General features: G+C 36.9%; 1 protein-coding gene across 3 annotated transcripts in view; it reads left to right on the forward strand.

Moving 5' to 3' along the window:
• The window catches only part of RNF17 (ring finger protein 17), a 181,277-nt gene that overhangs the window by 54,772 nt on the left and 100,967 nt on the right, over positions 1-25,538 (forward strand). For all 3 annotated transcript variants that reach the window (XM_044249365.1, XM_044249366.1, XM_044249364.1), the window contains exons 11-15: positions 200-358; positions 3,778-3,967; positions 6,929-7,097; positions 9,359-9,549; positions 11,034-11,175. In XM_044249365.1, coding sequence (XP_044105300.1) covers positions 200-358; positions 3,778-3,967; positions 6,929-7,097; positions 9,359-9,549; positions 11,034-11,175 — 851 coding nt within the window. The remainder of the gene's footprint in view (positions 1-199; positions 359-3,777; positions 3,968-6,928; positions 7,098-9,358; positions 9,550-11,033; positions 11,176-25,538) is intronic.

The raw sequence follows: 25,538 nt of genomic DNA on the forward strand, positions 1-25,538 counted from the left end.
GGAATTTAATGTTTAAAGTGGGATATCTATTTGTTTTAGTGGTCTGGTTACTATTTTGGGTGTGGACTCTTGTGGGGCCTAAGTATTCTAGAGTTTTCAGTGCCAAAAGACACTTCATATTCTTTTAGAGGATATTGCATTCAGTTTTTATTAATTCTTTCCTATGATTTATTAATGCGGTTTTAATATTCTTATGTAGGTTCTCCAGAGCTAGTTTTTGTAAGCCATGTAATACATCCTTGCCACTTTTATATCCGGAAATATTCACAAATTAAAGATGCAACAGTATTGGAAAAGAAGGTGAATCAGTTTTGCAATAAGAGTTTACACCTTGATCCTTCAGACATTTTGGAACTAGGTAATCAAATCTTATTCCAAGCTAAAGTATTAAGTTCATTTAAATATTATAGTATTTGGCCAACCCACATAGACCTTTTATAATACAGATTTGTGCTCCAAGCATAAAAGTTTTATAATTATATAATGTAATTTTATTTAGGTAAGTTAGGTAAATATTGACTGCTAAGTAAGGTATATACAAAAACTATCATTATGGAGTAAAAGTAGTTATTTTTTAAATTACAAAACCCTTCACAGGTTCCTTGTCTCCAGGGAAAACTGGCCCATAAGATGATTCCTTATAGTATAACTACAGTCCCTTGCTGTCCCACATGTGAATATTGAGGATGTCATTAAGCACTTAAATGAGGTGCTCATTTAACTCACAACAGTGTTGTCTATTTCCTAGGGCCACTCAGAGAGTAGTCGGTAAACTTAATCAATCTATCTTAATTCTAAGGGTATGTGTAATTTGCCATAATTTAGGCTTTTTTTTTACAAATATTTTCTTTATAACTCATTGACTAAATCTGATTATCCTCTGTAATAAAGTAAATGATTTGTGATGCTTTGTAATGTAATGTAAATGATAATGTAATGATTTGATTTATTAACATGGTGAGAAAACTGTTCTCTTTTTTTTTATAAATTAATTTATTTATTTTCAGAAATACAGTATTCATTATTTTTTCACCACACCCAGTGTTCCATACAATCCGTGCTCTCCATAATACCCACCACCCGGTACCCCAACCTCCCACCCCCCCCCGCGACTTCAAACCCCTCAGATTGTATTAAGGAGTCCATAGTCTCTCATGGTTCACCTCCCGAAAACTGTTCTCTTAATAGCAACCAATTGTACATAATTCCAAAAATTATTATGTGTTTAAGGTTATGTAGTCATTCTTTAAGAATGTGATTAACTCATCAGAAAGGATGAATACCCAACTTTTGTAACAACATGGACGGGACTGGAAAAGATTATGCTGAGTGAAATAAGTCAAGCAGAGAGAGTCAGTTATCATATGGTTTCACTTATTTGTGGAGCATAACAAATAGCATGGAGGACATGGGGAGTTAGAGAGGAGAAGGGAGTTGGGGGAAATTGGAAGGGGAGGTGAATCATGAGAGACTATGGACTCTGAAAAACAATCTGAGGGGTTTGAAGTGGCGGGGGGTGGCGGGGGGTTGGGGTACCGGGTGGTGGGTATTATAGAGGGCACGGATTGCATGGAGCACTGGGTGTGGTAAAAAAATAATGAGTACTGTTATAGTAAAAATTTTTAAAAAATACCCATGGAGCACTGGGTGTGGTGAAAAAATAATGAATAATGTTTTTCTGAAAATAAATAAATTGAAAAAAAAATCTTTAAATAAAAAAAAGAAAGAGTGAAAAAAATACCCATAAAAATGTGATTAACTCTTAGCTCATCTGTGTGGCTTATCAGAATATCCAAAATTTAGGTTTATCATACACTTCTGATAAAAACTGATGGTAATTTTAAACTTTAGAGAACATTAAATTATGAGTATCTAAGAAAAGAGAAGTATAGTATTAAACATTTATGGCTACAAATATTTCTCTTAAAATTTAATACATGCCCAAAAGAGTTCAATTTAGATTGAGAAAATGTTCTAAAAAAGTCACAGTCATCCTTTGTTTTAAATTAAGGATAATTATTGTTTCAGGTAAATAAATTTACATGACTTGAAATCTCATTTATATTTTAAGAAAGTGACAAGGAAAGAACTTTAAGATGCTTTAAGAGGATGTCCTCTTGTTCCCTTTTCCTACCTGTGCTCTTCATTATAAAGAACAAATGTCTTCAATAGGCTTTTATCTTACCTATTGTGAAAAAGAATGGTTTCATAGCATATAGTTTAAAACTCAGAATATTGGTTATGTGGTATATCAACACAAGAGAAAGGTTGATGACAATCTTTAGGCCAGATAAACATTTTCATAGAAATAAAAGTTAAAAGGTTACCCTAACGTGCCTCTCAGCTATCCTGTTTAATTAGCATATACAGAGGGGATTTATACAGCAGCCCTCTGTATATAATGAGTGGTGAGATCTATCAATTTATCTCTGATAGGTAGCTTAGTTTTTAAGAGGATGGGCTCTAAGACCGCCTTTGCTTACCTGTGTGATGGAAGCCATATCTCTCTAGGGTTGTTGTGGGAGTAAGTAAATTCAAACACAAAATACTGAGAACATCACTGAGCTCATAGGAAGCATTCAAATTCGGGCCTCTTTCTTCCTTGACCTTTTTTTCCCGAATTAATTTGTAATTCATCTGATCTCTCTGCTGCTAGGTCCTTGGTTCATCTTCCCCTTCTCTGAACCCCATTGTTTATTAATTTAATTTTGGCATGTCAAATATTGCCTTTCATTGTTTCTTTACTTTGATTCCTCTTTATCAAGAGGAGGTAATTGTTTCTTCCTTTATGCTACCAAAGGATTTTATAAATTTCAGGATGTATATGTCTATACATGTATGTGTATGTATACATGGGGTAGAATGTCTTTATTGTTGTAAGTACATTTAATTGCCTATCTCTTTTCCTTTCTTTTTTTTTATTTTTTTCAATTTACTTATTTTCAGAAAAACATTATTCATTATTTTTTCACCACACCCAGTGCTCCATGCAAGCCATGCCCTCTATAATACCCACCACCTGGTACCCCAACCTCCCACCCCCCCGCCACTTCAAACTCTCTTTTCCTTTCTTGAGCTTTATTTATTTTTTTTATTTGACAGAAAGAGCAAGATTTCAAGTAGGCAGAGAGACAGGCAGAGAGAGTGGGGGAAGCAGGCTCCCTGCTGAGCAGAGAGCCCGATGCAGGACTTGATCCCAGGACCCTGAGATCATGACCTGAGCCAAAGGCAGAGGCTTAACCCACTGCGTCACCCAGGTGCCCCCTTTCTTGAGCCTCATTTATCTTTGTTATAGTTCATAAAATATAGGTCCTCAATAAGAGACTGGCAACTTTGCATTTACCTCCCAGCTACCTATATAATAGGAGCTATCACAATATACCACCTTTAGGGGCGCCTGGGTGGCTCAGTGGGTTAAAGCCTCTGCCTTCAGCTCAGGTCATGATCCCAGGGTCCTGGGATCAAGCCCCACATCGGGCTCTTTGCTCGGCAGGGAGCCTGCTTTCTCCTCTCTCTCTCTGCCTGCCTCTCTGTCTACTGGTGATCTCTGTCTGTCAAGTAAATAAATAAAATCTTTAAAAAATAAATAAATAAATAAAAATAAAACAATATACCACCTTTATATTTTTCATAGCACTCGACATGTACTAAGTCATCAGGAAATAAATTAATTAAAACTTCTTAGTGGTGAAACTAATATATATGTTCATAAATTAGAGCTAATTAGGTATTTTTCTCCATAAACACTGATAATGATTTGTCTTCCTTATTATTTAGGTGCAAGAATATTTGTCAACAGTATTGAAAATGGAATGTGGTGTCGAGGAACTATCACTGAATTAATTCCAATAGAAAGTGAACATGTCAGAAAACTTTGTAGTCCAACCAAATTCTCAGTCCATGAAGTTGCACTAATACAAATATTCATGGTAGATTTTGGAAATTCTGAAGTCCTAATTGTTTCAGGGTATGGTATTACATGTTCCTGGTCTGTCTGGAAACTTTGGTTATCTGGTGGGGCAGGGGGTGAAATACTGAAGAATAAAGGAAGTTGGGAAAGACTAGAAAGGGGTAATTTATCATTTTTTACTTCTAAGGCATATACTTTTTATTTTGTTTTCTTATTTGTTTTACTGACTACTAAATTAGTAAAGTATTATCATTTATCAGTGTTACTACATGAGGAGCTTGAAAAGGAGTAGGTTTTTTTCTCTTATTTAGGAAAAGGAGCTTTTCGATGTATCCAAACTTAAGTACTTTTCTGTGTTTATTCGAAAGAGGGAATGATGCACAAAAATATTTCTTTTATTTTTTTTTCTATTTTTTTTTCAATTTATTTATTTTCAGAAAAACAGTATTCATTATTTTTTCACCACACCCAGTGCTCCATGCAAGCCGTGCCCTCTATAATACCCACCACCTGGTACCCCAACCTCCCACCCCCCCGCCACTTCAAACCCCTCAGATTGTTTTTCAGAGTCCATAGTCTCTCATGGTTCACCTCCCCTTCCAATTTACCTAAATACCCTACTCCTCTCTAACGCCCTTGTCCTCCGTGCTATTTGTTACGCTCCACAAATAAGTGAAACCATATGATAATTGACTCTCTCTGCTTGACTTATTTCACTCAGCATAATCTCTTCAGTCCCGTCCATGTTGCTACAAAAGTTGGGTATTCATCCTTTCTGATGGAGGCACAATACTCCATAGTGTATATGGACCACATCTTCCTTATCCATTCATCCGTTGAAGGGCATCTTGGTTCTTTCCATAGTTTGGCGACTGTGGCCATTGCTGCTATAAACATTGGGGTACAGATGGCCCTTCTTTTCACGACATCTGTGTCTTTGGGGTAAATACCCAGGAGTGCAATTGCAGGGTCGTAGGGAAGCTCTATTTTTAATTTCTTGAGGAATCTCCACACTGTTCTCCAAAGAGGCTGCACCAACTTGCATTCCCACCAACAGTGTAAGAGGGTTCCCCTTTCTCCACATCCTCTCCAACACATGTTGTTTCCTGTTTTGTTAATTTTGGCCATTCTAACTGGTGTAAGGTGATATCTCAATGTGGTTTTAATTTGAATCTCCCTGAGGGCTAATGATGATGAACATTTTCTCATGTGTCTGATAGCCATTTGTATGTCTTGATTGGAGAAGTGTCTGTTCATATCTTCTGCCCATTTTTTGATGTGTTTGCCTGTTTCGTGTGTGTTGAGTTTGAGGAGTTCATTATAGATCCTGGATATCAACCTTTTGTCTGTACTGTCATTTGCAAATATCTTCTCCCATTCCGTGGGTTGCCTCTTTGTTTTTTTGACTGTTTCCTTTGCTGTGCAGAAGCTTTTGATTTTGATAGCAACAGCAATCAGACAACAGAGAGAAATAAAAGGTATCCAAATTGGTAATGAAGAAGTCAAACTCTCTGTCTTCGCAGATGACATGATTCTTTATATGGAAAACCCAAAAGACTCCACCCCCAAACTACTAGAACTCATACAGCAATTCAGCAACGTAGCAGGATACAAAGTCAATGTGCAGAAATCAGTGGCTTTCTTATACACTAACAATGAAAATACAGAAAGGGAAATTAGAGAATCGATTCCATTTACTATAGCACCAAGAACCATAAGATACCTGGGAATAAACCTAACCAAAGAGGTAAAGGATCTGTACTCAAGGAACTACAGAACACTCATGAAAGAAATTGAAGAAGACACAAATAGATGGAAGACCATTCCATGCTCTTGGATCGGAAGAATAAACATTGTTAAAATGTCTATACTGCCTAGAGCAATCTATACTTTTAATGCCATTCCGATCAAAATTCCACCGGCATTCTTCAAAGAGCTGGAGCAAATAATCCTAAAATTTGTATGGAATCAGAAGAGACCCCGAATCGCTAAGGAAATGTTGAAAAACAAAAATAAAGCTGGCGGCATCACCTTACCTGATCTCAAGCTTTATTACAAAGCTGTGATCACCAAGACAGCATGGTACTGGCATAAAAACAGACACATAGACCAGTGGAACAGAGTAGAGAGCCCAGGTATGGACCCTAAACTCTATGGTCAATTAATTTTTGACAAAACAGGGAAAAATATACAGTGGAAAAAAGACAGTCTCTTCAATAAATGGTGCTGGGAAAACTGGACAGCTATATGTAGAAGAATGAAACTCGACTATTCTCTTACACCGTACATAAAGATAAACTCAAAATGGATAAAACACCTCAACGTGAGACAGGAATCCATCAGAATCCTAGAGGAGAACATAGGCAGTAATCTCTTTGATATCAGCCACAGCAACTTCTTTCAAGATATGTCTCCAAAGGCAAAGGAAACAAAAGCGAAAATAAACTTCTGGGACTTCATCAAAATCAAAAGCTTCTGCACAGCAAAAAAATATTTCTTTTAAATAAAGTATTACAGTTAGCTGCAGGATGATTGAGTAGAATTTTAAATCAGATTTCTATAATTATGAAAGCTAACCCTAGGTACTCAAAAATATTTCCCTCAGTCTTCAAGGAAAATAAAACAACAATAATAATAAATTTAAAAAATAAAACTGAAATGTTTCTGTAGTAAGGACCAGTGTTAACTATATAGAAAGGTTATTATTTAATGGTCCTAGCTTTATAAATAGTTTTCTGTTTGGAGGCATCATTATCATTATCCCCTTTAAGTCTAAACTTGAACAAATAAAGACAAAGTCAGATAAAGTCAGCTGAGATTTTATTTTATAGATAAAAGTACTGTCTGCTTATAAAATATGGGTTAAATATATGTAGTAGGAACGTATGAATTAGAATACAACTTTCTATAAGATTTAGCTTAAATAAAGTATCCTTAGAAATGCATACCTTTTATGGAGGGAGAGCAAGTTTGGGTTTCAAGTATTATTTTCAATAAATATTACCTGAATTCTTTTAGGGTTGGTGATACCCATGCAAGATCAGAACACATTGCTGAGCAGCATATAGTACTAAATGACTTATGCCTAGTTCTAAGGAAGTCTGAACCATATATTGAAGGGCTGCTGAAAGACATCCAGCCACTAGCACTGCCATGTTCATTGAAAGACATTGTTCCACAGAATTCAGTAAGTGAAACTTAAATTATTTCTACTTTTGGGGGCTAAATGTCTCAATTTTAGCTATGTATTGCCAGTTAGATTGCAAAGTGTAGGTTCAAGGCACCAATTCTTTTGGTAAGTGCATTTTGTATAGTAAATTATCAGTGCCAGTAAAAAAGGAAATGAACTTCAGTTTCCATAATTAGACACATTCTTAATGGGAATTTGAGTTGAATAAACATATACAAATGAATAAACATATACTTGAAATGAATCCAAATAAACCACTAAATTTGAGTCACATATGGAGAGAAAAATAAATTTTAAAATATGGTCTGGCATGTGTTTCTATAAATTTCTTCATTATTTTCATGACACTTTGTTCATTAGTTGTGTTCTGCTTTGTATTGTTTATGAATATTCCCCAGCAAGCCTTAAATACTCTTACAAGACAGGAAATGTGTGTAAGAATATATGTTAAATGGTTATTTTATGAAGGCTTTGAAAGTAGGAATCTGTGTCTCTGCCTATCATTCCCAGTATTCCCAGTGCTTAGCAGATTACATAGCACATAAAAGGCATTTGACAGATATTTGAAAGAATGAGTAAATGAAAAAAAATGTAAAAGGAAATAAGTATTAGCTGTTTCCCCCAAAATGGTAAAACTGGTTTAAATTTGGCTTTTATACTTCTTTGCATTTTCTGAATAAACTTTATAATCTTTAGAAAGAGGTTTTATTTTTTGTTTTTAAGCAACCTGTAGCTTTTAAAAAGTTTGAGTATAGTTGACACACACTGTTACATTAGTCTCAGGTATACAGCATAGTGACTAACCAACTCTGCTGGAGATATCACAATTCCAGATTTCAAAATATACTACAAAACCAAAGTAAAAACAAAAACAGTATGGTACTGGTACAAAAATAGACTTACAGATCAATGGAACAGAATAGAGAGCCCAGAAATAAAACCATGCTTATATAATCAATTAATCTATGACAGTGGAGGCAAGGATATACAACGGGAAAAGACCATCTCTTCAATAAATGGTGCTGGGAAATCTGGACAGCTACATTGCAGAAGAATGTAACTGGAACACTTGATTATACCATGTGCAAAAAGAAACACAAAATTAAATTTCTAAATGTGAGACCTGAAACCATGAAAGTCCTAGATAAAACATAGATAGTAATCTCTCTGACATCAGCCTTAGCAATATTTTTCTAGATATGTCTCCTTAGGCAAAGGAAATAAAAGCAAAAATAAAATATTTGGGAATAAACCAAAATAAAAAAACTTTTGCTCAATGAAGGAAATCCTCGACAAGACAAAAGGCAACCTACTGAATGAGATAAGATAATTAAAAAAGGTATATCTGATAAGGGGTTAATATTCAAAATATATAAAGAACTTAACACCAGGAATGTGTAGTTTTAACCCTTGATATTTTCTTTAGGTATGGAAACTTAAAGGTTCAAAGATCAACTTAAAATTTTTTTTAATGGGTGAATATTTTTCATTATTTAAGTACCATATACTTCATATACTCCCAGTTAAATGGAAACTGATGATTATAAACACCTTGATTACATTACATGGCTTCCAGTATACTTTCAAATTTACCTTTTCTTTTTCTTTATTTGAGAGAGACAGGGAGAGAAAGCACAAGCAGTGGGGAGAGGGAGAAGCAGGCTCCCCGCCAAGCAGGGGCCCCAATGTGGGGCTCAATCCAAGCACCCTGGGATCATGACTTAAGCTGAGGCAGACATTTAACCAACTGAGACACCTAAGCACCCCAAAATTACCTTTTGAATTTGTGTTATTTAAGTGGAAAAATCATATGTTTTAATTTAGAATATTTATATAATGTTATATAATATGTTTTATATATATATATATATATTCAGAAGTGAAACTAAATTCTAAAATACAACAGCTTAATGGACACCTTGAGACTGTTCATAAACATCAAAGATCTAGGGGCACCTGGCTGGCTCATTTGGTAGAGCATGTGACTCTTAATCTCGGGATCATGAATTCAAACCCCACACTGGGCACAGAACTCACTAAAAAACAAATTCATATATTATACATACATAAACACTGACCTTGGATCTGGCCCTAGGTATTGTTTAGTATCTGTGGTTGAGTCCCTGTGCTCAAGTTTGCAGACTTTGATTGTATTTTGTATTTACAAAGAAAAATAAAATAAAAGCTAAATCCAGAGCATGGTACCATTAGAACTAATTGTAGTTATTAAGTACATTGGAATTCTACTTTTTTCACAGGATGAAGGCTGGGGAGAAGAAGCCAAAGTAGAGTTTTTGAAAATGGTAAACAACAAGGCTGTTTTAATGAAAGTTTTTAGAGAAGAAGATGGTGTGCTAATTGTAGATCTGCAGAAACCACCAACAAATAAAATAAGCAGTGATATGCCTGTGTCTCTTAGAGATGCATTAGTTTTTATGGAGTTAGCAAGGTAGGTAACTTATTAAAACAAATACTTTGAGGTATAGTTATAAATTGTAATAACAGAGTTTACCTTTAAAAACTATGGACTGACTCTAAAGCATAATCTAAGAAGTTAATCCTCAAGAAATTAAAAATAGAACTTCCCTATGACCCTGCAATTGCACTCCTGGGTATTTACCCCAGAGATACAAATGTCGTGAAAAGAAGGGCCATCTGTACCCCAATGTTTATAGCAGCAATGGCCACAGTCGCCAAACTATGGAAAGAACCAAGATGCCCTTCAACGGATGAATGGATAAGGAAGATGTGGTCCATATACACTATGGAGTATTGTGCCTCCATCAGAAAGGATGAATACCCAACTTTTGTAGCAACATGGACGGGACTGAAGAGATTATGCTGAGTGAAATAAGTCAAGCAGAGAGAGTCAATTATCATATGGTTTCACTTATTTGTGGAGCATAACAAATAGCATGGAGGACAAGGGGTGTTAGAGAGGAGAAGGGAGTTGGGGGAAATTGGAAGGGGAGGTAAATCATGAGAGACTATGGACTCTGAAAAACAATCTGAGGGGTTTGAAGTGGTGGGGGGTGGTGGGAGGTTGGGGTGCCAGGTGGTGGGTATTATAGAGGGCACGGATTGCATGGAGCACTGGGTGTGGTGAAAAAATAATGAATACTGTTATGCTGAAAATAAATAAATTAATTTAAAAAAATATTGCTATCAGGGCTCTCTAAGTATGGTTATCTGAAAACTGCATTCAGGTAATTTAAGTAAATAGAAAAATTAAAGTAACTCAAAGGAAACTATTTGTAGATACTGAACATTTTTTTTAGATTCTTGATAATTTCACAAACAGTTCTACTAGGGTTTTAAGAATCATAGTTTAAAGTTGCTGGCTTAAATTTTCCAACCACTAGAATAAGTTCATGATCACCATTCTGTATTTAATATATGAATTTAGAATAGATACTTAAAGTTACTTCCTCCACCCCCATCACTGATGAACAAAGTAAGATGACTAACGATAGGGATAGTGAAAGCTACTGACTTTTTGTCTTGAGTGATGAGATGACTCTGGAAGTGACCCAAGTAGATCTCATTGTGGAAATATAAAAGTTGCATTAAATCTGGATGAGGTCACAGACACCCCTCAGGTGGCTTTACTGAGTGCTACCACAGTCCATGGTTGTAAGTTCCTCAAAGAGGAGAGACTTAGAGTAGAAGGCACAGATCTGGCTCAAAAATGTCCCAACACAAATTCGAAGGTCAATTATTAATTTTTGAGACTTGACATCTCAAGTTTGACATCTCACTTGGTTTTATAATGGAAGACAATACTAAGAAATGTATTAGAAAAGAAATTGGAAAGAGAATATTCTAGGTAGATTAATTAGCGTACGTACAAGTCCTTCCTTCAGACCAAGTTGCTAGAGAAGAGAGACTTTAAGGAAATGGCCTGCTTATGATTTTGATTATGTTTTTAATCAGGTTTAGGTCACAATCGCCAAGAAGCCACTCTGAAAAAAATATGACTTTACACTATCACCCACCTATTTTGCCTAAAGAAATGACAGATGTTTCAGTTATGGTTTGTCATATAAATAGTCCTGCCAATTTCTACCTTCAATTGGTAAGTATTTAGTATTCCTTTGAGACAAAGTAAATTTTTTTCAAATTTTAAATAGAAATGTATAATGGAAATGAGTACCCAAAATGAATTTTAGAGAAAACAAACCACTGTCAACCTTCTGTAAGTTTAAGTTTCTTAGCTGCAATTATAAATAAGAAATTCACATGATTCATAGTAAGTTGAAGGAACTCTTCAAGCAAATTATGAAATATGGAACGAAAGGACAGTGAAGGATACCTTAATATATGTGTTTTTTGCCACCTTAATGATATCTATAGTATAGGAAAGCACATAGACATGACATCAGAATACTAGGCGAAGGTATCTCAGTGTGGTTTTGATCTGTATTTCCCTGATGCCGAGTGATGTAGAGCATTTTTTCATGCATCTGTTGGCCATTTGGATGTCTTTGGAGAATTGTCTCTTAATGTCTTCTGTCCATTTCTTGATTGGATTATTCTTTGGGTGTTGAGTTTGATAAGTTCTTTATAGATTCTGGATGCTAGCTTTTTATCTGATGTCGTTTGAAAATATCTTCTCCCATTCTGTCAGTTGTCTTTTGGTCTTGATGACTTTTCCCTTTGCTGTGCAAAAGCTTTTTATTTTGACAGAGTCCCGCTAGTTAATTTTTGCCTTTGTTTCCCTTGCTTTTGGAGATGTATCTAGCAAGAGTTGTACAGCCAAGGTCAAAGAGGTTGCTGCCTGTGTTCTCCTCTAGAATTTTCATGGATTTCTGTCTTACATTTAGGTCTTGTATCCATTTTGAGTCTATTTTTGTGTGCAATGTAAGGAAATGGTCCAGTTTCCTTCTTTTGCATGTTGCTATCCAATTTTCCCAACATCATTTGTTCAAGAGACTGTCCTTTTCCCATTAGATATTGTTCACTGCTTTGTCAAAGATTAGTTGACCACAGAGTTGAGGGTCCATTTCTGAGTTTTCTATTCTGTTCCATTGATCTATGTGTCTGTTTTTGTGCTAGTACCATACTGTCTTGATGATTACAGCTTTGTAATAGACCATCTCACACCGGTCAGAATAGCTAAAATTTAACAAGTCAGGAAACAACAGATGTTGGTGAGGATGTGGAAGAAGGGGAACCCTCCTACCCAGTTGATGAGAATGCTCATGGGGAAGCTGGTGCAGCCACTCTGGAAAACAGTGTTGAGGTTCCTTAAAAAGTTGAAAATAGAGCTGCCCTATGACCCAGCAATTGCACTACTGGGTATTTACCCCAACGATACAAATGTAGTGACCCGAAGGGGCACCTGCACCCCAATGTTTATGGCAGCAGTGTTCACAATAGCCAAACTATGGAGAGAACGCAAATGTCCATCAACAGATGAATGGATAAAGAAGATGGAATATATTCAGACATCAAATAAAATCTTGCCATTTGCAATGATACTAGAGGGTATTTTGCTAAGTGAAATAAATCAATCAAAGAAAGACAGGTATCATATGATTTCACTGATATATGGAATTTAAGAACAAAACAGAGAAGCCTAAGAGGAGCATAGGGGGAGAGAGGGAAAAATAAAACGAGATGAAATCAAGGAGACAAATCATAAGAGACTCTTAATCATAGGAAGGAAACTGAGGGTTGCTGGAGGGGATGGCTGTGGGTGGATGGTGTAACTGGGTGATGGACATTAAAGAGGATATGTAATGTAATGAGCACTGGGTATAATAGACTGATGAATCTCAGGCCTGTACCTCTGAAACCAATAATATATGTTAATTAATTGAATTTAAATTTTAAAATGACAAAAAATACTGTGAGAAAACCTATTTCTGACAATGGATATCTGAGAATTTACATGTTTATAATGGGTAATTTTCTGAATTTGAGCACTAAAATTCAGATCAGAGGCATTTCATATTAAATTTTGGATGTTAACTGATGGGTTTGTTTAGATAGCTACTAACAGGGGCTCCTGAGTGGCTCAGTGGGTTAAAGCCTCTGCCTTCAGCTCAGGTCATGATCCCAGGGACCTGGGATAGAGCCCCGTATGGGGCTCCCAACTCAGTGGGGAGCCTGCTTCCCCCCGCCCTCCGCCTGCCTCTTTGCCCACTTGTGATCTCTGTGTCAAATAAATAAAATCTTAAAAAAAAATAGAGCTACTAACAGTGAGTTCACCCTTATCGATCTCTTTGTGTCTGTACTTTGTATGAATTAACTCTTTCTAAAGGCCATAATGAGTGAATAATTCATTAATCTTCACAACAATCCTAGGAGAAAGATACTAGTAATTTCACTTAGATTTGGAGACTCTAACCAAAGGGATAAAGCAACTTGCCTGAGGTCACACAGCTATAGAAGGGAAGAGCCAAGATTGAACTGGGCAGTATAACTTCATTCAGAGGCTGTCATCTTAACCATTGCACCACTCTATAAGTGATCCACTAAGTTGTGGAAGTCTGCTTATTTAGCACTAAGTAAGGACTTGCATATTTCTTTCAGTGATTTTTTTTACTTTTATTTTAAGTGTAGTAAAAAATATATAAAATATACCATTTCAGCCATTAAATGTACACTTCAGTACCATTAAGTACACTCAGTGTTGAATATCCATTGCCACTATTCATCTCTAGAACTGTTTCATCATCCCAAACATCTCTGTAACCATTAAAGAACTCCCCATTTTTCCTTCCCCTGTTCCCCAGCCTCTCATAACCTGCCCTACTTTCTTTTTCTGTTAATTTATTCTAGGTACCTCTTAAGTAGAATCAGAGAATATTTTTCCTTTTGTGTCTGCCTTATTTCACTTAGTGTAATATTTGTATGTCGCAGCGTATATCAGAATTTCATTCTTCATGACTAGTATTTCCTTGTATGTGTATACTGTATTTTATTTACCATTCATCTGCTGACGGACGCTTGGATTGTTTCAACATTTTGGCTATTGTGAATAATGCTTCTATAAGCATGAGGGTACAACTGTCCATTTGGGTCTCTGCTTTAAATTTCTTTATATATATCTAGCTCTGGAATTGTTAGATAATATTATAATTCTGTTTAACTTTCTGAAGAGCTACCAAATTGTTTTCCACAGTGCCATACCATTTTGTATTTCCATTAGTATTGTTGAATACATTTTTTCTTGTATATATTTATTAGTCATTTATAAAATTCCTTTGGAGAAATACCTATTCCAGTCCTTTCACCAATTTTAAATTGGATTATTTTGTGGTAGGCATTCTTTATACATTAGGAATATCAATTCTTTATCAGATATATAATTTTCAGATATTTTCTCCCATTCTGTGGGTTGCCTTTTCACTCTCTTGATAGCATTCTTTGATCCACAAAAGTTTTTAACTTGATAATATCTAGTTTATTTTTTTCTTTTGTTGCCTGTGCTTTTGAGTCATACCCAAGAAATTATTGTTGAATCTAACATTATGAAGGTTTTCCCCTGTGTTTTCTTTTTTTTCTCAATTTATTTATTTTCAGAAAAACATTATTCATTTTTTTTCACCATACCCAGTGCTCCCTGTGTTTTCTTTTAAGCGTTTTACAGTTTTAGCTCTTACACCTAGGTCTTTGATTCATTTAGAGTTAATTTTTATATATGGTATAAAAGAAGAGTCCAGTTTCATTCTTTATCATATGAATGTCCACTTTTCTCTGCACAATTTGTTGAAAAGATGGTCTTTTCCCCATTGAATGGTCTGGGCATGTTTGTCAATATTCAGTTAACCATATATGTAGAGGTTTATATCTGGGATATCTATTTATTCCATTGGTCTGTCTGTCCTTATATCAGTGGCACACTGTTTTGATTACTGTAGCTTTGTAGCAAGTTTTGAAATCAGGATTTGTGATCCCTCCAACTTAGCTCTTTTTCAAGTTTGTTTTGGCAGTTTGGGGTCCCCTGAGATTTCATATGACTTTGAGAATGGGTTTTTCCTTTTCTTTTTTTTTTTAAAGATTTTATTTATTTATTTGACAGAGATCACAAGTAGGCAGAGAAGCAGACAGAGAGAGGGGGAAGCAGGCTCTCCGTGGAGCAGAAAGCCCGACGTGGGGCTTGATCATGACTTGAGCTGAAGGCAGAGGCTTTAACCCACTGAGCAACCCAGGCGCCCCTATTTTGTATTTTATATCAATGTTTTACTCTTTATTATTTTCTTCCTTATGCTAATTTGGGTTCATTTTGCTTATTTTGCTTTTTTTATTTTATTTCCTTAAGTTTTACAGCTATTTATGATCATTTTTTTTCACTGTATGCATTTATAAGCTATAAAGTTCCCTTTTAACACTACTTTTGTTTCATCCCATGAGTTTCTTGTGAATTTTTCAGTTTTGTCTTAATTTCTAGTCTCCTTCCATTGTGATTAGGAAAGATACTTTGTATGTTTTCAGTGTTTTAAAATTTACCGAGGATTGTTTTATGTAGCCTAACATATTGTCTATCCTGAGAATGTTCCATGTGCACTTGAGAAAAAAATGTGTATTCTGCTCTTGGTTTGAATGTTCTATTTCTGTAACTTGTAACTGGTTTGTACTATTGTTCAAGTAATCTTTTTTCTTCCTGACGTTCCTTGTAGTTCTGTTTTTGAAAATGGAGCACTGAAGTCTCCTTTTATTGAAGAACTATGTCCCTTTGATTCTGTCAATGCTTGCCTGATATATTTTGGGGTGCTGATGTTTGGTGCATATGTATTTGTAATTGTTATGTCTTACTGGTGAATTGACTCTCTTACCAATGTATAATGTCATTCTTTGTTTCTTGTCATATTATCTGACTTAAAGTCTTTTTATCCTAAGTTTAATAAGTCTAATTTAAAGTATAATTTAGCCATTCCAGCTCTCTGTTGGTTGCTGTTTGCTTGGAATACATTTTTCACTTTCAACCTGTGTATGTTTTGAGATCTAAAGTGAGTATCTTATACATAGCATATTGTTGGGCCATTTAAAAAAATCCATTATGTCAATTGTACCTTTTAATTGGAGCTTTTAATCCATTTAAGGTACTATGAGGGCTGCCTGGGTGGCTCAGTCAGTTAGGCATCTGCTCAGGTCATGATACCTGATTGGCCTTACATCAGGCTGCTCCTTGCTCAGCAGGGAGCTTGTTTCTCCTTCCTCTGCCTGCTGCTCCCCCTGCTTGTACTCTGTATCTCTCTCAAATGAATAAATCTTTTAAAAAAGTAAAATAAAAATAAAGTACCTATTAATCATAAGGGCTTCCACCATTTTGTTATTTTCTATCTATCTTATAGCTTTTTTGTCTCATTTCCTCTATTAATTCCCTCTTTTGTGTTTGTGTTTTTTTGTAATGTCATTTTTTAATATTTTTGAAAGACATTGTCATAAAAAATAACAAAATTTACCATCTAACAGTTTAAATTTTTGAATGTACAGTTCAGTAGTGTTAACTATATTCACATTGTTGTGCAGCAGATCTGTAGAACTTTTCATCTTGTAGAACTGAAACTTTACAGCTCTTGAACAGTCAACTCTCCATTTTGCCCACCCCTAACTACTGACAATCATAATTCTATGAATTTCACTATTTTGATACTTCATATAAATGGAATCATACAGTGTTTGTCTTTGTGTGGCTGACTTACTTCATTAGCATAATGCCCTCAAGGTTCATTCATATTGTGCAAGAAGATTTCCTTCTTTAAGGTTATTATTCCATTGTATGTATATTTCAAATTTTATTAGTCCATTCATCCATCAGTGGACATTTGGTTTGCTTCTACCTCTTGACTGTTGTGAATAATGCTGCAGGGAACATGGGTGTGCAAATATTGTAGTTTCATCTTTTGATTACCTTATTTCCTTTTGTGTATATATAAATCTTTTTATCATTACCATAGGGATTACATATATCCTGAAGTTGTAACAATTAATATAAATTTATATCAACTTTTAATTACACAAAAAAATCCTGTGAAGCTTCATTCCCCTCTTACATTATTGATGTCACAAATTAATCTTTATACATTGTATGCTCAGTAACATAGATTTATAATTTTCTGCATTTATCTTTTAAATCCTGTAGAAATAGCTATTATACTATAAAAATAAATAGAAATAGAAGTGGAGGTGGGGCGCCTGGGTAGCTCAGTGGGTTAAAGCCTCTGCCTTTGGCTCAGGTCATGATCCCAGGGTCCTGGGATCAAGCCGTGTCAGACCCTCTGCTCAGCAGGAAGCCTGCTTCTCCCCTTCTCTCTCTGCCTGCATCTCTGCCTACTTATGATCTCTGTCAAATAAATAAGTAAAATCTTAAAATTTTTTTAAAAAGATAAATAAAAGTAGAGTTACAAACCAAAATTAAAATAATACTGGATTTCATATTTGTCCTTGTGTTTACCAGATCTTCATATCTTCATGTGACTATAATGTTACACTCTATGATCCTTTTAGTTCTACTTTAAGGACTCCTTTTAGGGACAATGAACTCCCTCACCTCTTGTTTCTCTGTGAATGGCTTAATTTCTCCCTCATCTTTGAAGGATAGTTTTTTTTTTTCCAATTTATTTATTTTCAGAAAAACAGTATTCATTATTTTTTCACCACACCCAGTGCTCCATGCAAGCTGTGCCCTCTATAATACCCACCACCTGGTACCCCAACCTCCCACCCCCCCACCACTTCAAACCCCTCAGATTGTTTTTCAGAGTCCATAGTCTCTCATGGTTCATCTCCCCTTCCAATTTACCCAAAAGCACATACCCTCCCCAATGTCCATAACCCTACCCCCCTTCTCCCAACCCCCCTCCCCCCAGCAACCCACAGTTTGTTTCGTGAGATTAAGAGTCACTTATGGTTTGTCTCCCTCCCTATCCCATCTTGTTTCATGGATTCTTCTCCTACCCACTTAAGCCCCCATGTTGCATCACCACTCCCTCATATCAGGGAGATCATATGATAGTTGTCTTTCTCCGCTTGACTTATTTCGCTAAGCATGATACGCTCTAGTTCCATCCATGTTGTCGCAAATGGCAAGATTTCGTTTCTTTTGATGGCTGCATAGTATTCCATTGTGTATATATACCACATCTTCTTGATCCATTCATCTGTTGATGGACATCTAGGTTCTTTCCATAGTTTGGCTATTGTGGACATTGCTGCTATAAACATTCGGGTGCACGTGCCCCTTTGGATCACTACGTTTGTATCTTTACGGTAAATTCCCAGTAGTGCAATTGCTGGGTCATAGGGCAGTTCTATTTTCAACATTTTGAGGAACCTCCATGCTGTTTTCCAGAGTGGTTGCACCATCTTGCATTCCCACCAACAGTGTAGGAGGGTTCCCCTTTCTCCGCATCCTCGCCAGCATCTGTCATTTCCTGACTTGTTGATTTTAGCCATTCTGACTGGTGTGAGGTGATATCTCATTGTGGTTTTGATTTGTATTTCCCTGATGCCGAGTGATATGGAGCACTTTTTCATGTGTCTGTTGGCCATCTGGATGTCTTCTTTGCAGAAACGTCTGTTCATGTCCTCTGCCCATTTCTTGATTGGATTATTTGTTCTTTGGGTGTTGAGTTTGTTAAGTTCTTTATAGATTTTGGACACTAGTCCTTTATCTGATATGTCGTTTGTAAATATCTTCTCCTATTCTGTCAGTTGTCTTTTGGTTTTGTTAACTGTTTCCTTTGCTGTGCAAAAGCTTTTGATTTTGATGAAATCCCAAAAGTTCATTTTTGCCCTTGCTTCCCTTGCCTTTGGCGATGTTCCTAGGAAGATGTTGCTGCGGCTGAGGTCGAAGAGGTTGCTGCCTGTGTTCTCCTCAAGGATTTTGATGGATTCCTTTCTCACATTGAGGTCCTTAATCCATTTTGAATCTATTTTTGTGTGTGGTGTAAGGAAATGGTCCAATTTCATTTTTCTGCACGTGGCTGTCCAATTTTCCCAACACCATTTATTGAAGAGGCTGTCTTTTTTCCATTGGACATTCTTTCCTGCTTTGTCGAAGATTAGTTGACCATAGAGTTGAGGGTCTATTTCAGGGCTCTCTATTCTGTTCCATTGGTCTATGTGTCTGTTTTTGTGCCAGTACCATGCTGTCTTGATGATGACAGCTTTGTAATAGAGCTTGAAGTCCGGAATTGTGATGCCACCAACTTTGGCTTTCTTTTTCAATATCGCTTTGGCTATTCGAGGTCTTTTCTGGTTCCATATAAATTTTAAAATTATTTGTTCCATTTCTTTGAAAAAGATGGATGGTACTTTGATAGGAATTGCATTAAATGTGTAGATTGCTCTAGGTAGCATAGACATTTTCACAATATTTATTCTTCCAATCCAGGAGCATGGAACATTTTTCCATTTCTTTGCGTCTTCCTCAATTTCTCCATGAGTACTTTATAGTTTTCTGAGTATAGATTCTGTGCCACTTTGGTTAGGTTTATTCCTAGGTATCTTATGGTTTGGGGTGCAACTGTAAATGGGATTGACTCCTTAATTTCTCTTTCTTCTGTCTTGTTGTTGGTGTAGAGAAATGCAACTGATTTCTGTGCATTGATCTTATATCCTGACACTTTACTGAATTCCTGTACAAGTTCTAGCAGTTTTGGAGTGGAGTCTTTTGGGTTTTCCACATAGAGTATCATATCATCTGCGAAGAGTGATAATTTGACTTCTTCTTTGCCGATTTGGATGCCTTTAATTTCCTTTTGTTGTCTGATTGCTGAGGCTAGGACTTCTAGTACTATGTTGAATAGCAGTGGTGATAATGGACATCCCTGCCGTGTTCCTGACCTTAGTGGAAAAGCTTTCAGTTTTTCTCCATTGAGAATGATATTTGCAGTGGGTTTTTCATAGATGGCTTTGATGATATTGAGGTATGTGCCCTCTATCCCTACACTTTGAAGGGTTTTGATCAGGAAGGGATGCTGTACTTTGTCAAATGCTTTTTCAGCATCTATTGAGAGTATCATATGGTTCTTGTTCTTTCTTTTATTGATGTGTTGTATCACATTGACTGATTTGCGGATGTTGAACCAACCTTGTAGCCCTGGGATAAATCCCACTTGGTCGTGGTGAATAATCCTTTTAATGTACTGTTGAATCCTATTGGCTAGTATTTTGGTGAGGATTTTTGCATCTGTGTTCATCAAGGATATTGGTCTATAGCTCTCTTTTTTGATGGGATCCTTGTCTGGTTTTGGGATCAAGGTGATGCTGGCCTCATAAAATGAGTTTGGGAGTTTTCCTTCCATTTCTATTTTTTGGAACAGTTTCAGGAGAATAGGAATTAGTTCTTCTTTAAATGTTTGGTAGAATTCCCCTGGGAAGCCATCAGGCCCTGGGCTTTTGTTTGTTTGGAGATTTTTAATGACTGTTTCAATCTCCTTACTGGTTATGGGTCTCTTCAGGCTTTCTATTTCTTCCTGGTTCAATTTTGGTAGTTTATATGTTTCTAGGAATGCATCCATTTCTTCCAGATTGCCAAATTTGTTGGCGTAGAGTTGCTCATAGTATGTTCTTATAATAGTTTGTATTTCTTTGGTGTTAGTTGTGATCTCTCCTCTTTCATTCATGATTTTATTTATTTGGGTCCTTTCTTTTTCTTTTTGATAAGTCTGGCCAAGGGTTTATCAATTTTATTAATTCTTTCAAAGAACCAGCTCCTAGTTTGGTTGATTTGTTCTATTGTTTTTTTGGTTTCTATTTCATTGATTTCTGCTCTGATCTTTATGATTTCTCTTCTCCTGCTGGGCTTAGGGTTTCTTTCTTGTTCTTTCTCCAGCTCCTTTAGGCGTAGGGTTAGGTTGTGTACCTGAGACCTTTCTTGTTTCTTGAGAAAAGCTTGTACCGCTATATATTTTCCTCTCAGGACTGCCTTTGTTGTGTCCCACAGATTTTGAACCGTTATATTTTCATTATCATTTGTTTCCATGATTTTTTTCAATTCTTCTTTAATTTCCCGGTTGACCCATTCATTCTTTAGAAGGATGCTGTTTAGTCTCCATGTATTTGTGTTCTTTCCAAACTTCCTCTTGTGGTTGAGTTCTAGCTTCAGAGCATTGTGGTCTGAAAATATGCAGGGAATGATCCCAATCTTTTGATACCGGTTGAGTCCTGATTTAGGACCGAGAATGTGATCTATTCTGGAGAATGTTCCATGTGCACTAGAGAAGAATGTGTATTCTGTTGCTTTGGGATGAAATGTTCTGAATATATCTGTGATGTCCATCTCATCCAGTGTATCATTTAAGGCCTTTATTTCCCTGTTGATCTTTTGCTTGGATGATCTGTCCATTTCAGTGAGGGGAGTGTTAAAGTCCCCTACTATTATTGTATTATTGTTGATGTGTTTCTTTGATTTTGTTATTAATTGGTTTATATAGTTGGCTGCGCCCACGTTGGGGGCATAGATATTTAAAATTGTTAGATCTTCTTCTTGGACAGACCCTTTGAGTATGATATAGTGTCCTTCCTCATCTCTTATTATAGTCTTTGGCTTAAAATCTAATTGATCTGATATAGGGATTGCCACTCCTGCTTTTTTCTGATGTCCATTAGCATGGTAAATTCTTTTCCACCCCCTCACTTTAAGTCTGGAGGTGTCTTCGGGTTTAAAATGAGTTTCTTGGAGGCAACATATAGATGGGTTTTGTTTTTTTATCCATTCTGATACCCTGTGTCTTTTGATTGGGGCATTTAGCCCATTAACATTCAGGGTAACTATTGAGAGATATGATTTTAGTGCCATTGTATTGCCTGTAAGGTGACTGTTACTGTATATTGTCTCTGTTCCTTTCTGATCTACCACTTGTAGGCTCTCTCTTTGCTTAGAGGACCCCTTTCAGTATTTCCTGTAGAGCTGGTTTGGTGTTTGCAAATTCTTTCAGTTTTTGTTTGTCCTGGAAGCTTTTAATCTCTCCTTCTATTTTCAATGATAGCCTAGCTGGATATAGTATTCTTGGCTGCATGTTTTTCTCGTTTAGTGCTCTGAAAATGTCATGCCAGCTCTTTCTGGCCTGCCAGGTCTCTGTGGATAAGTCAGCTGCCAATCTAATACTTTTACCATTGTATGTTACAGACTTCTTTTCCCGGGCTGCTTTCAGGATTTTCTCTTTGTCACTAAAGCTTGTAAATTTTACTATTAGGTGACGGGGTGTGGGCCTATTCTTATTGATTTTGAGGGGCGTTCTCTGAACCTCCTGAATTTTGATGCTCGTTCCCTTTGCCATATTGGGGAAATTCTCCCCAATAATTCTCTCCAGTATACCTTCTGCTCCCCTCTCTCTTTCTTCTTCTTCTGGAATCCCAATTATTCTAATGTTGTTTCGTCTTATGGTGTCACTTATCTCTCGAATTCTCCCCTCATGGTCCAGTAGCTGTTTGTCCCTCTTTTGCTCAGCTTCTTTATTCTCTGTCATTTGGTCTTCTATATCGCTAATTCTTTCTTCTGCCTCATTTATCCTAGCAGTGAGAGCCTCCATTTTTGATTGAACTTCATTAATAGCTTTTTTGATTTCAACTTGGTTAGATTTTAGTTCTTTTATTTCTCCAGAAAGGGCTTTTATATCTCTGGAGAGGGTTTCTCTAATATCTTCCATGCCTTTTTCAAGCCCGGCTAGAACCTTGAGAATTGTCATTTTGAACTCTAGATCTGACATATTACCAATGTCTGTATTGATTAGGTCCCTAGCCTTTGGTACTGCCTCTTGTTCTTTTTTTTGTTGTGAATTTTTCCGCCTTGTCATTTTGTCCAGCTAAGAGTATATGAAGGAGCAAGTAAAATACTAAAAGGGTGGCAACAATCCCAGGAAAATATGCTTTAACCAAATCAGAAGAGATCCCAAATCATGAGGGGGGATTTCTCCCCCCTCACGATTTGGTGAGGGATCTCCTCTGATTGGGATCTCCTTTGATTGGGATCTCCCAATCTCTTCTGATTAGGATCTCCCGATCTCTTTGATTGGGATCTCTTCTGATTGGGATCTCTTCTGATTTGGGGATAAAAAGAGGTTCAAAAAGAAAGAAAGAAAAAAAGAATTAAAAAAAGAGATTGAATTAAAAATTCAATCAAGAATTAAGGAGAATTCTTAAAAAGAATTTAAGAATTTAAGAATTCTTAAAAAAGAATTAAGGAAAAAAAGATTGAAGAGATTAGGATCTCTTCTGATTTGGGGATAAAAAGAGGTTCAAAAAGAAAAAAAGAAAAAAAAGAATTAAAAAAAAAGAAAATGAATAAAGAAAAGTATAAAAAAGAAAAAAATATATATATTAGATAATGTAGTTAAAAAACGTTAAAAAAGAAAAGGGTAAAAGTTATAAAAAATTTTAGCAGAAGAAGAGAAAAAAAAATGAAAAAGAAAAAAATTAAATTAACTGCAAGACTAAAAAATCACAGGCAGAAAGGCATGAGTTCCGTGGTTTGTTTTCTCCTCCTCTGGAATTCTGCTGCTCTCTCCTTGGTATTGAAACTGCACTCCTTGGTAGGTGAACTTGGTCTTGCCTGGATTTCTTGTTGATCTTCTGGGGGAGGGGCCTGGTGTAGTGATTCTCAAGTGTCTTTGCCCCAGGCGGAATTACACCGCCCTTACCAGGGGCCAGGCTGAGTGATCTGCTCGGCTTTGCTTTCAGGAGCTTTTGTTCCCTGAGCGCTTTCCGTAGAGTTCCGGAGGACGGGAATACAAATGGCGGCCTCCTGGTCTCTGGCCCGGAGCAGCCGAGAGCCCAGGGCCCCGCTCCCCTATGCGCCCCCAGCGAACAGGTCCTAGTAACTCGCGTCTGCCTAACCTCCGGCCGCGCTCCGAGCTCACTGGGCTTGCGACCGGTTCAAGGCAACTCCGAGCTGCGAGCTTACTGTCGGCTCCATCTCTGCAGCTGGCCTTCCCGTTCCAATACCCGCAAGCTCTGCGACACTCAGACACCCCCGATCCTTCTGTGACCCCGCGGGACCTGAGGTCACGCCAACCCCGTGTGGGCTTCGCCCCGGTTTAGCCTCCGGAGCGATGTCCCTCAGCGGAACAGACTTTTAAAAGTCCTGATTTTGTGCTCCGTTGCTCCGCCGCCGCTTGCCGGGAGCCGGCCCCTCCCCCCGGGGTCTATCTTCCCGTCGCTTTGGATTCACTTCTCCGCCAGTCCTACCTTTCAGAAAGTGGTTGTTTTTCTGTTTCTAGAATTGCTGTTCTTCTTCTCTTCGATCTGCCGATGGATTTGCAGGTGTTTGCAATCTTTAGATAAGCTCTGTAGCTGATCTCCTGCTAGCTGAGGTAGTCTCAGCCTGTTACTTCTCCGCCATCTTGACTCCTCCCCCTCTGAAGGATAGTTTTGATGGATCTGTAATTCTCAGTTGATATGTTTTTTTTCAGCACTTTAAATATATCTCCCTGTTGTCTTCTGTCCTCAAATTTTCTTAGGAGAAATCAGCAAGTAATCTTGATAATCCCTCATACAGGACAAGTTGCTTCTCTTTTGCTGCTTTCAAGATTCTTCCTTTGTCTTTATTGTTTGATTATAATGTATTTGAATGTGTTTCTTTAGGTTTATACTACTTAGGGTTTTGTTGAGTGTATTAGCTTCTTAGGGCCATTGTAACAAGGTACCCTAAATTAGATAGCTTAAACAACAAAACTTTATGGTCTGACAGTGATGACTAGTCTAGAAGTCTAAAATCAAGATTTTGGCAGGATTCATTCCTTCTGAGATTAGAGGTAAAACATATTCCATGTGTGTCCTCTAGATTTTGGTGGTATATGGTATGCTGGCAGTCTTTACCATTTGTTGATGTCTGTTTCATCACCACAGTCTCTTCTGCTTTCCTCACCTGGCATTTTATCTACTTGTTTATCTCGTTTTTTTAATAAGGACACCAGTCCTATTGAATAAAGTCTTAGTCCTGCCCAAGACTTTCTTTTACCTTAATAACATCTGTAAACCCTAATTTCAAATAAGGTTATACTCTGAGATACTTTGTGGTTAGAACTCCAACATATGTTTTGGGAAGGACACAGTTTGCAAAGCAATCTACTCCTACTCTGTCAGAAATTCATGTACTGATGTAGTGAAAAGAAGGGCAATCTGTACGCCAGTGTTTATAGCAGCAATGGCCACGGTCGCCAAACTGTGGAAAGAACCAAGATGCCCTTCAACAGACGAATGGATAAGGAAGATGTGGTCCATATACACTATGGAGTATTATGCCTCCAACAGAAAGGATGATACCCAACTTTTGTAGCAACATGGATGGGACTGGAAGAGATTATGCTGAGTGAAATAAGTCAAGCAGAGAGAGTCAATTATCATATGGTTTCACTTATTTGTGGAGCATAACAAATAACATGGAGGACAAGGGGAGATGGAGAGGAGAAGGGAGTTGAGGGAAATTGGATGGGGAGATTAACCATGAGAGACTATGGACTCTGAAATACAATATGAGGGTTT

The sequence above is a fragment of the Neovison vison genome, chromosome 5, assembly GCF_020171115.1.
Source record: "Neovison vison isolate M4711 chromosome 5, ASM_NN_V1, whole genome shotgun sequence".
In the NCBI taxonomy this organism is placed as follows: Eukaryota; Metazoa; Chordata; class Mammalia; order Carnivora; family Mustelidae; genus Neogale; species Neogale vison.